This window comes from Drosophila mojavensis, unplaced genomic scaffold, assembly GCF_018153725.1.
Source record: "Drosophila mojavensis isolate 15081-1352.22 unplaced genomic scaffold, ASM1815372v1 contig_80, whole genome shotgun sequence".
Lineage (NCBI taxonomy): Eukaryota > Metazoa > Arthropoda > Insecta > Diptera > Drosophilidae > Drosophila > Drosophila mojavensis.
The window spans coordinates 1,757,421-1,771,436 of NW_025318906.1; the positions used below are offsets into that span (position 1 = coordinate 1,757,421).

The 14,016-nt window shown below is 42.3% G+C and overlaps 2 protein-coding genes across 3 annotated transcripts; one reads left to right on the top strand and one right to left on the bottom strand.

Annotated features, from left to right (window-relative positions):
- Nucleotides 1-275: 275 nt before the first annotated feature.
- Nucleotides 276-4,793, bottom strand: LOC6578401 (inhibitor of Bruton tyrosine kinase). 2 transcript variants are annotated; one of them, XM_002004277.4, is made up of 8 exons: nt 4,264-4,793; nt 3,634-4,207; nt 3,449-3,576; nt 3,241-3,384; nt 2,587-3,182; nt 2,406-2,529; nt 1,668-2,349; nt 276-1,599 (listed from the first exon to the last, which is right to left on the bottom strand). In XM_002004277.4, exons 1-8 carry the CDS (start codon nt 4,692-4,694, stop codon nt 703-705), a joined length of 3,576 nt encoding a protein of 1,191 aa, XP_002004313.2. In that variant the 5' UTR covers nt 4,695-4,793; the 3' UTR covers nt 276-702. The 2 variants fall into 2 exon arrangements, with proteins under 2 accessions (XP_002004313.2, XP_015018613.1); XM_015163127.3 differs by lacking the exons at nt 3,449-3,576; nt 3,634-4,207; nt 4,264-4,793 and having other exon boundaries at nt 3,268-3,356.
- A 205-nt stretch (nt 4,794-4,998) lies between these two features.
- On the top strand, nt 4,999-13,914 carry LOC6578402 (sodium/potassium-transporting ATPase subunit beta-1-interacting protein). The gene is given in 8 exon segments (XM_015163128.3): nt 4,999-5,101; nt 5,888-6,405; nt 6,557-6,694; nt 6,774-6,854; nt 7,285-7,476; nt 7,603-7,663; nt 12,083-12,947; nt 12,949-13,914. Coding segments are annotated over 7 exon segments (1,746 nt in total). The 5' UTR covers nt 4,999-5,101; nt 5,888-6,345; the 3' UTR covers nt 13,298-13,914.
- The last annotated feature ends 102 nt before the right edge of the window (nt 13,915-14,016 follow it).

Genomic DNA, 14,016 nt, shown 5'->3' on the forward strand with positions numbered 1-14,016 from the left:
AAGGTGAATAGGTGTTGATTTATAGTTATATTGTTGGCCCATTTGGTAAGGCTTTACTATTTCTAAAAAAAAAAAAAAATCATTTTGGAAAAATATTTTACAAAACTTTTCATTTAAAAAATCGAACTGTTTCATAAATCTTTTGGATTCAAATTTGTACAATAATTCAAAATTCGATCAAGACTTGCCATGATGATATGATATGTGGCATAAATTACAAATTTTAATTAATGATAGATGGGGTAATAATAAAATAATAACTTTGTCAATCCATATAGATCTAGAATATACATATATATCTCAAGATATATACATAAGAGTGCTTAACATTTATTAGTCAAATAATATTGTTGAATACCCTTTAAAAGGATATAGTCAGACCTAGATATTCACAAACAATTTATGCTTAAATACAAATATAATTCGTACGAAAAATTCGTATATCTTTCGGGCAGTTTAACATGCCGAGCGTTCACTGTACTGCACTCTACGCTGATGTGTTGTCCACTCCTTAGACTTAGTCTCTCTCTTAATCTGCATTGCTGAAGTAGTCTTAATGCACCTTTGCAGGTGGCTCCGAGTTCTACATCTGAGACGAATTTCTAGGCAACTGGCTAGTTCTTAATTTCATCTAAGACACACACACAAACACTTCCACACACACACACGCACTCACACCTAAATAAATGTATTAGCAACTATTCAATGCTTCAGCCAGGTGGTAAAATTAATATTGCTGGGCCTCGACTTGCGCTCGATGGTGATTGTCTCATCGTCTATGTTGTCCACATTGTAGAATTCGCGCAGCTCCGCAATGGCCGTCTCCTCGATCTGGGTGTGCACGAGCGATTTGTTGCGCATGCGCTCGTAGGTGTCGCGCTGACGACGCTCATCGGCCAGGATCTGTGAGAAGCTGTTGCCGGCCTCTGGCGGACTAGCTACCTGTCCGCCACGCATCATATTGGCAAAGGACGTGGGATCTGCACTGCTGCCCGTGGGAGCAGCTGCTGGAGAGCTGAAGGGCTCGGCATATGATGAATTCGGCGAGCTGGCCGTCACGCCCCAAGCATTGGGCACAGCCACAGGCGTGGAGCTATTCAACTCCACTGGTGCCCGCCAGCTCTGCGACTCGGAGCAGAGACGTTTGCGTTGCTTCTGCGACAGCTTAGCCGATTGCGGCATTAAGGAACTTAAGTCCAGGTTGTAGCTCTTGCTCAAGGGCGTGCTGCACTCGGCTGAACTGTTAACGCACTGCGGTGGGGGCGTTGCTTCCTTTGTAGACATGGCACGTGGCGATATGGGCACAAGCTCCGGCGTAGGCTGCACCTCCTGCTTGAGCACATTGTTGACCTTGACCGCTGTCTCGGCCTGCTTGCGCTTTTGCTCCTTTTTGTCCACCACGCGCGACCAATTTTTAGTCTCATTTGGCGCTGACTCGGGAGAGGTTATTGTGGCTGTTGCTTGTGCTGGTCCAGCTGTTTTACTTAGCCTCAGCGAACGCATCATGCTGGATATGGCCTGCTGTTCATAATGACGTGCATCCTGCTTGTTGTGCAGCTCCTTTTGCTTTTGCTTCGTAGCTTCCTTTAGCTTGGCCTCCTAAGGAATATAAAGAGTTTAGCTTAGTTAAAGGTTTAATTGAGTATTACAAAATGTATTAAACGAACCGCATCCATTCGATAATCCAGATCGACTTCACAGCCATCCACAAAGCTGAGCAGCAGCTCATCCTCAATCGCTTCGGAAAACGGCGTGATCTGTCTATAATCGAAGACCGACTGAAACATCCTTCGGTAGTGATCATTGAGACGTTGCAGCGTATTCGGTTCGCACTGCTCGATGCTGCGATAGCACAGCACGCGCGCCAGATTCTGGCAGATGAAATCGAGGCAGCCCTGCTGCAGCAGCTTGCAATTGTACATTGTGGCAAATTCGAGCATCTCGCCACACTTCCGAATGCTAATCTTGTCCAGAATCAGGGACTCACAGACATTCTGCAGCGATTCAATGAAGTACTGATCACACAGCGTTATCATATTATATAGAAACGTTTCCGTATAGTTTTGCTTGCAAAACGCCTCCGTATCGAGGCTGTAGAGATAGTCCAGCACTGGCTCCAGATACTCAAAGGGCACGCCATCAAAGTGAACTGTGGTGCGCTCGGCCCACGAGTGCATGAACATCATTTCAAAGTATTCGAGACGGGCCACGAGGATGCATTTGTGAGCTTCTAGGACCTGATTATCCTCGCAGACAATGCGCACATCGTAGAGCTCTGGATATTGCGAGCGCTGGAGACGATGGAAACGTTGCCGAGGTGGCATTGGGAACTGCTGCTCGGTGAGGTAGCTGGAGAATATTCAGGGAATAAATTGAGTTATGAGGTTTGACCCATGCTCACTCACTTGTTGACATATTTGGCCAGCTCATGGAGTTGGAACTTTTCCAGATGGGCATGAAACATTTCACAGACACGGTTGCGTTGAGCAGGTTTGCTTGGACCCAAGCTCTGCTGCATGCAGTCAATATCTGAAAAGAGAAGAAGGGTTAGTAAGACCTGCACTCTGTATTCCTAAGCCTGCTTACCCTCCTCTGTGGGCCAATAGTTTGTGTAGATATGCTTCAGCACCAGCTCAAACATTTTGCCAGTTAAATTCTCAAAATTTAAATAGATATCCTTATCCAAATAATTGCGAATAAGTTCTCTCAAGCCCGGAGCCCGTCCAAAGATGATAAACTTATGCGCCGCATAGCGCTCGCCATCCACATGGAAGACTAAATCATGCACAGCATCCGCTTCGCTCGTGTCATGGTAGAGCTTCTTGAAGCTGTGCTCACGTCGTGGCAAAGCCGGCTTTCGAAAGTATTTCATATGCGATTCCTGCAGCACAGCAAACGAGACGAAGCTCTCGTCACACACAATGTCCACAACACGATCCACATTTGGCACACGCTGCAAATCGATGCGAATGTAATGTTCCCTGGAGATCTCTGTGCGATGCTGATCGTTGTTTTGCCATATATCCAAATTGGGCCTCGATTTCTCTTGGGAGATGGCGGGCAAGACTAGCTGATGGCATTTGCCACGATAAACGCAGCCATCCATGGAGAGCAGCAGCGCCTGATTGCATTTGTACAAGATGCGCTTGATTTGTGGCATGCGAACGGGCGAGAAGACGCATCTGAAAAAGGCAACTTGATTAGCGATTGCGGAGTGGAAGTGGGTTATAATATAATTGCCTGTAGAACTGTTGCGTATTCTCATACCAAAGAAAAACAACGTTCGTTTCGGTTAGCATCAACAGCTTCAGGGCCACAGCAGAGCCCTTGGTGGAGTTCTTTATGTGGCCGCCCATAAGAGAGATGCTCTTTAAATGCTCGTAACTGTGAAGGAGAAGCAGTTAAAGATGATTTAGATATAACATTTTATGTATAGTAGGCAACCTACTTGGGAGTCTTAATGGTCCTAGGCTTGTCCGCATAGAAGAGCAGTATCAACTTCTCCTCGGTGTAGACAACAGTCGCGGCATTGTTTGCCTCCACGAAGCGTATGCAGGTGCGATCCGCTAGCTTTAACTGAAAGGTAAATGAGAATAGTTAGTTAAGCTGAGCAAGTCTCTTGGGAGCACTTACCAGTGTGGGAGCTGCAATGATTTTCGTATTGGCGCTAATGCCAAACTGTCCCTGATTGGCGCCCCAGACATAGACGGCCTTCGCGCTATACGCAATCGAGTGCTGATCGCAGGCGATGACACGCAGGAGCTGACTCGCGCCCTTATCCCTCAGGGCAACTACCTCTTTGAATGTGGTTAAATAGTCGCCGGCATCCCTGACGCCCAGCTGTTGTTGGTCATTCAAGCCGCAGGCGAAGACCAACGAGCGATTGGTTAGGAGCAGCGAGTGTTGGCGCGAGACGCTGATGCCTATGATGAGCTCCTCGTTGTGCTTGAGTGGCACTTTGACCCGTTTGGGAGCTGGCAGACTGTTCTCCACACCAATACCCAAGCGGCCGCCCTTGCCATGACCCACTGCATAGAGATGTCCACGCTTATCCAGAAAGAGACTGTGAAAGGGTCCCAGAGCCACTTGCTCCAGCCAAAGATTCGACTTGCGAAAGAAATCCAGGGATTGTGGCGTCAGCGTATTCTGCTCATTGCCAATGCCCAGATTATAATTTCTATTAGACCCCCAAACGAGCGCCTCGTTCCTGGAAAGGATTACGGATTAGGGCTTGCGGTAAAGGCAACTGCTTTGGTTACTCACTGCGACTCAACCTGCTGCTCTTGGTCACATTTGCGGCATATGGCCTGCAGTGGACAACGTGTATCCTCATCCAGCACTTCCAAGCTGCCACCGTAACGCAGCAACAATACGGCGCAATCGATAGAGCCGTAAAATAAAGCTCTATGAAGTGGTGTAAAGCCCGATTCCCAATCCCGCTCGTTAACAAGTGCACCCTGATTCAGTAGCCATTCGAGTATCCTATATCTGGCGACGGAAGCACACATATGTACGGCGGTGCGGCCCAAATAATCCGGAATATTGCAAAAGTTTGCACAAGTTTTGGCAATGAAAGTGGCCAACTTTTGATCATCGATGGAGCGTTTAGTGAGCGCCGCAGTAATGCAGTTGCCATGCTGACGCTGACGGCACTTGGAGGTGCAATCATACTCGTGATTTCTTAACGCAGACATGCGTAATTAATTGTTATAACTAATTGTAAATGCCGCAACAAAATTGCACTTTTCACTTCAAAAATTGTTGTTTTGATTTGCAAACGGAATCGGAACTAGTGGCAAAGGAACAAATGTTCACGTCAGTAATGCTAGCAATTACAAACCTAATCTAAGTTTCCATTACCAATAAAGCTAAAAAAAAAATAAATATAATATAAAAGCTTAATTTTATTATGCATATTATAATCACAATATTGTGAAATTAACTAAACGCCCAAGTGAACGCCGGCTCGCTCCGCATGAGCCAAAAATACTATTAGTTGGTATTTTCTTTTATTCCGCATACGTCCACACTATGCACTCCACTTGAAGTAGTAGTTGTTGCGTGCACGGTGTATAGGTAGAAGCTACGCGCACCTTGCTACGTAAGTTAAAAAGTGTTAATTTATTGATAATGTAAAAACATAGTCGCAGTGTTATGTAAATTGAAATAACACAAATTATAAATAATCAACATATATCGTAACATATGGAAGTGACTGCAGTGGCAGCATAGCTGGTTAAATAGTGAATTTACTATGTGTGTGCATTAGTGTATGTGCATGTGTGTGCAGGAGGTGCTACAAACGGGAAATAAATTGAGTTTAAGTTTGAGTCATAAGCCAGGCAGAGAACGCGTCATGTCTGTAGTATCAAAATACGTTGAATTGTGTGTTGTCATAGGCATCAATTTGGTTAATTCAATTAGTATGCATAACAACAATAAACAATTTATCAGCTACTCATACGCTAACTGTATGTACTCAGTGTATGGGAACTGATAATCTATGTGTGTGAATGTGTGTGTGTATATATTAGTGTTGGTGTAGCTCGCCTTTATTAATTAATTAATTATTTGACCTAAGCGGTCACTCAATGTGCGCGTTAATGCTGAAGAATTCTTTAAAATTCTATATATACCATGTGTCTATACGTATACACTTGCAAACCTACTTTAAGAAAATGGAATAGTAGTGAATAGTGAATAAGTTCATGTGCACGTAATACTTGTTTACATACATACATGCATGCCTACATAAATATGTTGCCAGTGCATGAGTATGTTGCTAGCTTGTACCTGTGTGTTAGTGTGTAAGAGAGTGAGAGAGCAACAAAGTTTCTCTCGGTAGCTGGTGCTCATTTCGTATTAATTTCTTTTTATTTACTTTTAGTTCACACAGATCAGGTTTTCCAGTCATCAAGTGCCTGTCCTCGCTGCAGCTGCATTACATTACATTTCTTCGTCTCCCTTTTAAGCATATTATTCTAAGGTGCGAAAGAGAACAAGTGTTTGCCTGGCTGCCTGAGTGCCTGACTGGACAGGTTAAATGCGAGAACACAACCCCCGGAAATGCCAATAGAAAAAAGTCGACCATAAGCAGAAGCAGATAAGAAGCGCCTGCATAAAGAAAGCAGCGATCAACAAAAAACTAAGAAACAAAACAACATAAAAGAACCAGCGCTGAGAGCTGTGTGCTGTGTGTTTGTGTGTGTGAGCGAGTTGAACTAAATCAATGCAGCTTTCTGCACTGGAACTGCAGATAATACACACACACATCCAGATACCCCAACACACATACATGCACATAATCTTTGGCACAAATTGAATGAATGGAATAATTATGTTGTGATGGGCTCGTGCTCGTGTACACGGCGACACTTTCTGCTGTCAACATGCTTCCTGCAAATGGTAAGTGTGTGAGTGTGTGTGAGTGTGTGTGTGTGTGTTAGATACAGTGAGAGTACCATATGGCTGACCCTAATTTTATTTCATTTCCCTATTTTTTATGGACATACAAACAATGCTTGATATCTGTTCTGAATTGCCAAACAATCGACAGATAACGATTATCGAACGCCAGGTATTCGACTTTCTCGGATATATGTGGGCGCCCATATTGGTCAACTTTTTTCAAATATTATTCATCATATTTGGCTTCTACGGTGCATATCATTTTAGAATCAAGTACATTATAACCGTAAGTACACAAAACCCTCCAGGCCCAACCGGCCAGAGATAACAAATTATTTGACGATAACCCAAATTTGTGTTCACAGTATTTAGTATGGAACTTTGTGTGGATCGGTTGGAATGCGTTTTTAATATGCTTCTATTTGAATGTCGGCAGCCTGGATAAGGTAAGCAATTGAGGTCAAATCACAAATAAAATGTGGGAAATAGGGCTTAGCCTGATAAAATATTGTATATATAGAACAGAGCTTTGCTTTTATGAGGGAGCGATTGTATTTTAAATGATTTTATTTACAGCTGGAACTTTTTGTAGCTGATTAATATATGTTTATTGCGTTTTTTTTTTTTTGTAGTACTTTTTAAATTCTTTATACGTAGCTGTTTGCTTAAGAGATTCATATCATATCTTCCTTTCCATTGGAAACTTCTATAAACTTTTGTTTGCTTTTTTGCTTTTAGATTGTTTCCTTAACATGTTTCCAATTTAATATAAGTATTTATATGCCCTGTGCTTCATCTCATTTATATCGATTATATATATCCATTATAATATCTTTATCGAGGCAATCTATTAACTGCTTTCGTTTCCTTTTGCAGGATGGCGATTTGCTTAACATGGGCACTGGCAGCGTCTCCTGGTTCGAGGCAAATGGTTATGGCTGTAAGCCCACCTATAACATTACCTCGGATGATCCGTTTCGACCTTTGAGGCCGGAGCGTGTTGAGGATTGTCTGCTGGACTATACGCTCGTTGAGGTCATCCATTCGGGTGTACAATGCGCGCTGGCGGTGAGCAAGCTAAATATATATAAATATGTGCACACACTCAAATACATACATATATATATTAATCAATTTTAAGTGCTACGAATTGTCATCAATTGTCTGACTCTTTCTCTCTCCCTCTTTGTTTAGCTGCTGGGCATACTTGGTGCGATTCTAATCAGCTGCATATTTCTCGATGAGGACGACAGATGTAAGTTGCTGCAAAGCTCAACAAATTTCAAGCACATTCATCTATCTAAATATATATTTATACTGTCTAAAAGTGACGCACTCTTTGGTAATTGGTTTCTAACAATTTGTAGTTTTGTCTTTTTGATTTAACCAACTTTTTGTGTATATATATTTATATTTTTATAATAATTTCCCAAAGCTCCCCGAAAGAAATTAAGCTGAATGTTTATGTACGCAACGACTGATATGTTTATATCTATAATTGTTAAACTATATATTTATTTATAAACAAAAAAGAACGAAGTGAACTGTGTAATGTTATATTAATTTCAAAGCTTTGATATATACAAAAAAAAGAATACCTGCCCGGAATGTCTTCTTATTATTTTTGTTTTTTGTTTTTGATTAACCAAGCGAAATGTTTATAAAACGAATGTGAAAAAAAAAACAACCAAATGTTATGCATACCAGAAACAATCATATGCCACATATATATATATACTCTATACATTTATCTTATATCATATATCATATATCATATCCTTTATATATATGCTCGTAAACGTTATCTATGTTATAATTATGTCATGAGTCCAACGAAAAGAGCTATAATTTTTGATTGTTATTTAATTGTTAATTGCTTTTGCTGTTTAATCGCACACACATAATATACATTTGATTTGTATTTTATTTATAATGTTAAAGCATCTTAAACAATTTCTGGTTTACAGTCGATTTCATGAACGGCGATGCGAAGAGTCCACAGCACACCGTCGTCCATCCAATGTACGTGAGCTATACAAGTATACCAACAACGTCTGCAAGCGCAACCATGCAATCAAATAAGCATATGCAGCAGCAGCAGCAGCAACAACAGCAGCAGCAGCAGCAGCAGCAGCTACAGCAGCAGCAGCAGCAATACTCACTGCAATTCCATCATCAACACAGACACAAATCGAGCAACCACAACAACAACAACAACAATAGCAACAACAGCAGCTACAATAATACACTCAGCAATGCTCATCAACAGCCACAAGCACAGCAAGCAAATAACCTTAATGCATACCAACCACATTTAACCCACACAAGTGGCAACAACAACAGCAACTACAACAGTGGCAGCAAGAACACTCGCAGCAGGTCGCAGCAGCAGCAGCCACAGTTGAACCACATTGAGAGCCAAAACAAAGAGCAACAGCAGCGCAAGCGCCTCTATCAAAGCAAATCACCAGCTTTGAACTCAGTCAGTCCCATGTCCCTGTCCATGTCCATGTCCATGTCGCCGCAGACCACCTCCTCGCTCTCGTATGCCTCGCTGCAGAACTCGAATCCCCAGCTGAGCAACAGCAACTATAGCATTTGCAACGATACGTCCAGTGGACACTTTGCACGCATTCATTATAAGCCAAAGGCTCCCAAGTCGTTGCCCGACATCAAATATGCCCAGGTGACTTCAGCCCGACTTTCGCGCAATTTGGAAGAGGATGAGGATAGCTTCTCACTGCACAATCTATCGCCCAATGGCGACAATGGCGTTACCTATGTGCCCTTTCAGAGTCCCACACCCAATAGCTTGTTTGTTGAGAATAATAATGTGGGCACGCCGCACATTGCCTTCAGCTCCCATCCCGAGCAGGCCCATAACAACAACAACAACAACAACAGCAATAATAATCATTATCCATATGAACAGCATGGCTTGCCTTTGCCTTTGTCTTTGCCCACTATTTCGAGCTATAAGCAACTGCCACGCCCCACACAGATACCGCTGCCCACTGTGCCCATACACAGCTGCCATGTCGAGGCTGATCCGGAGTCGGAACTAACCCTGTCGCCCCCTCCTCCTCCTGTGCCACGGCCGCACATCTTTCAGCCACGTCTGGGTCAAGCACCCTACCCCGATCTCTCGCCCGAAATAGCCGAAAAATATGCCATGCCCACACAGCATGTGCCCAGTGGCTCGCCCATGGTGCGTCGCAGTCAGCGTCGCCCGCGTCCACATCCAGCTCCGGCCAACTTCTGTGATCAGATACGGGACACACCGCCCGGCTACATGTTGCGCGCCCACAGCGAAGATCGGTTGGAGGAGCAGCCGGTGCCAGCTCAGTCCCAATCCCAATCGCAATCGCCATCGCAGTCGGCTCCGCATGTCAATCGACGCAGCGGACGCAAAGCTCGCCCGCGCTCCTTTTGCAATTCCATTGTGGGCGCCCAAGCCTAAAGGCCCTGCACACACAGATCCTCATTTTGCTGCATTCCTTTTGACCAAATCTGATAGACTTTTAGAGATTATACAGGCGCGTTAAGTCGCGTCCATTTCAACCGAAGCTCCAGTTGTCTCTCTCGCTCTCACGCTCTCTTTGACTCACGTATGTTCAGCTCCTTTAGTATCTCTATATAACCATCTCTCTCTCTCTTTCACTATTATAAATCTCTACTGCGGGTGCTGGGCGAGATTTGCCGCTTGTGTCTCACGTGTTTGTCCATGCTAACTAACTGTATATTACGATTTAGTATGTGTTGTCATCCTTTTTGTTGTGGCTAACAGAGTTTAATCTTAATACAAGCTACGAGAACGACCTAGAAACACTATAGTTAGAGATAGTTTGTAAAGTGCTGGCTTGAAGTGCAATGCAAGAGAATGGTTTCGATTTCCCAAAAAAAAAAAAAACAAAAAAAAACTGAACGACTAAACTGTTCCCAGTTACAGTTTAGCTTAAAAAAGGCGTTAGGCAAAAGCATATATTGAGCTGTGCTCATTTGAACAAACTGTTCCCTGTTGCAATTGAAGTGTGGGAACAGTTAGCTGTAGACACTTATACGCACTGTAGACACTACAGTTGTTAACTACATATATGCTGTTCCCAGTTAGGAACACCTCTAGTTAGCTCTACTCTAAAGAATTATTCTCGACTTTTACTATACAGCTGTTCCCACTTGCAGCCATATAAAAGTTATTTGATGATCTGTACCCTATTGTCTGTTTATATGATGTTGTTCACAGTTCGAGTTTCAGTTTGAATGTAGACTATATAATAGAATCACTTTAACACACTGTTCCCAATTCGTTGGAAGTCAACTGTTGGAACAGTGTAATACTAAACTGTACTCACTTTAAGTGTCATTGTAAAACGAAAATGTTGCAATAATTAAGAGTGCTCCCAGGAACAGCTGTCCATATCGTGCAAGTGCAATGCAAATTGAATGAATTACAGTTATATTTAATACCAACTGTTCCAATTGCAGCTCAAGCAAGCGGCAAGCAGAAAAGTTGAAATTTTATACACTTAAAGAAATTTAGTCTAGCAAAATGTTCAACATAATGGAAATTTTATTACCAAAGCTAAAAGAATTTGTTGCGTCTAGATTTGCCTTGCATAGCACTTGAAGTGGATTAAAAAATGTAGATTTAAGCTAAATATTGGATGCCTTGATAGCCATTCACTGAATTATGTGACAAACACACAAGAAATACATACAGACATACATAGATACATACATACATGCGCGCTCTCATTCATATGAGACTTTCCATAATGGCTGCAAACAACATTATGAAATGTGATAGAAAATGTTACAAAAAGATAAAAACAAAATCTGAAACGATACGAAACGAAATGAAACGAAAAACTATAAACTGGGAAGGGAACTAAATGGGAAGAGAAACGTAACGCTAAGCGGAAAGTCGAAATGCCTTCATAATTTTATGTTCAACTGTGATACTACATAACGATAACAAATTATTAAAACAAACACACAAACAAATGTCACAAAAGTTGTTAAAAATTCAAATCAAAATATTTAAATTTGCCAATGCAACCAAAATGCCTTTAAAACGAAAGAAAACTTTTTGTTGAAAAATATAAAAGAAAGAAAAATTTAAGCGAGATTCGTTATATAGATTTATCTCTATACATATATATATATATCAATTGTTAAGACTAGTTAATAAGCTATACACAAGAGAAATTCGCTAATTAGTTATTAGGCAGAACGATCGATCTATATAGTATATATAAAGATACATGTATGTAGTTCTACTTATAGAGTCTATATAGTTCTACGAGCTGATTGCGTGCCAATATATATTCTGCAAAGCGTTTAACCCTCTAAACAAAAATATTAATAATAATAAATGTTCATTTACACAAAATGTTTTTTGGCTTTTTGATATCGATATCGATAGTTATCGACTTATTTATATATAATCTGGTTAACTGGCTTCATGTAGCTGCTATCCTCTAACTGTATCTCTGTCTCCCTCTCTCCCTCTCTCGTAGCTAATCCTGTATACATTTTAATCACACAAAACACACCAAAAATCAAAATCAATATCTAACAATCAGGTAACTGCTGTTAACTTGGCTAGCTATATCTGCCTTAGAATAAAGTTTATCGATCACTGAACTAATTTCTTGCATTTCGTCATCTACAGTGAAGCACATTAGCAAGCAGTCGAAGCATCGCCAGTCGCTGTACTCCATTGATATAAGCGACACGATACGGCATCGAGGCGACGTGATGTTGGGCTTTGGCGATCCACACGATCAGGATCTGGACCAGGATGGCGGCGAGCTGAGTCCCAAGCCCATGACGCCGCGTCGGGTTAAGCGGCGCTCGGTGATGGCGCGCGGCTCACATGGCAGGCAATCGAGTGGAGCGGGTGGCAGCGGCAGCAGCAGCACCCGACGCTCGCATCATGGCTCCAGCAACACATTGAGATCGAAGCATGGACATGGACATGGGGACAGCAGCAGTGGCAGCTATGTGCGGAGCAGCACGCGTAGCTCGCGGCGCAAATATCAACAGAATCCGGTGACCAAGTTGCTGGATCAGCAGCAACAGTTGCAGCTGCAGCAGCAGCAGCAGTTGCAACTGCAGCAGCAACATCAGCAGCAGCAGCTGCAGCAGCCACAGCTGGGCTCATTTCATCGTCAGCGCTCGTTGACAGCTTCCAATCTGCAGAGTCTCAATGCGGACATCGCCAGCAACAGGAACAGCAACAGCAACATTAGCAACAGCAACATCAACATCAACAACATTATGAGCAACAGCAATTTGTATCACAGCTATCGCAAGAATATACCACTCGATCCCATTTACTATAATACAAATGGGCAGGGCATGTTGTTGGAGCAGCAGGCGTCGCCGCCATTGCCGCCGCCGCCGCCACCACCGGCGCCACTGGGCGGCGGCCATTATAATCCCAGCTATCAGCACTCGACCACGCAGCTCAACGATGTTGGCCACGCCAGCGATGAGCTGTACAACAACCGTCCGCCCTCTGTGCGCTCCACGGCTTTTCCACGGCTCACGCCCACTCTCCACCGCCTACAACAATGCGGAGAATGTTTTTGTGGGTCTGAGCGGTGCCAGCGCCAGTCCGCCACAGCCGCCCTGCACGCCGCCACTGTATCAGCAGCACCCACTACACCAACAGCAGCAGCAGCAGCAGCAGCAACAACAACAATATCTGCCGCCTCCTGTGCCAGAGCCAGCGCCAGCTTACGTCAGTGCCCAGTCTCACATGAGCTTCTCAAAGCACACTGCCTCCAGAGAGAGCATACGCTCCATGGCCTTCCTGAACAATGGACCGCCTGCCTATAATCTTAACTATCATACGCCGCCTGACTCCGAGACAACCATGTGAAGGACCAGTAACAAATATTTATAGCTAGCATATGAATCGTTCAATAACTAATGAATCAATAAGTAATAACTATTGTCTGAGTCATCCTAAAAGATTACGATCATAAGAAAATATCATTCATTAACTTAAAACTATCATTTGCTATGTGAATAACTTAGTGCCTATGAACTTATATTTATCAAATGAAGGAATTATTTAATAACTTATTCATATCATTCAATGTTTCGAAAAGTTCAAAAATATTCAATAGCTCGGAGATATAAAATTGAATCATAGAAATTCCAAGATATGAATCCTTCAATGACTTATTGACATCACATGAATCATTAATAAGTTATTGAATGTCCATATGACTCATTCTATCACATATACATCAAAGATCTCGATTGACTCGAATCGAACACTATTTATATCGCTATAAAAATATACAAAGTTAACTGTAAACAATTCGCCTACAAACTACATGATAACTGTTTACTTATATCTTATATAATTATCTATAAATGTATTTAACTCTAAATCTAAATTAGATTTTAAGCTTCTGTCGTTTTACCAAAGTGCCTTTGTATATACTTATATAGAAAACAACAACAAATAAACGATTCTTTTGTATGTCAGATCTCCGTATTATGAATTTAGATAAGATTGTAGATGTTAGATAGATGATGAGATATCGCAAACTAACCTTCATATCAAAATTCGTCAGCACATATAGAATA

Excerpts from the sequence above, each read along its gene's own strand:
- LOC6578401 (XM_002004277.4), bottom strand. The coding sequence starts at position 4,694 with ATGTCTGCGTTAAGAAATCACGAGTATGATTGCACCTCCAAGTGCCGT. Across the intron at positions 3,385-3,448 it reads AGGACCATTAAGACTCCCAA|TTACGAGCATTTAAAGAGCA; the intron begins GTAGGTTGCCTA and ends TCTCCTTCACAG. Across the intron at positions 1,600-1,667 it reads TGGATTATCGAATGGATGCG|GAGGCCAAGCTAAAGGAAGC; the intron begins GTTCGTTTAATA and ends TATATTCCTTAG.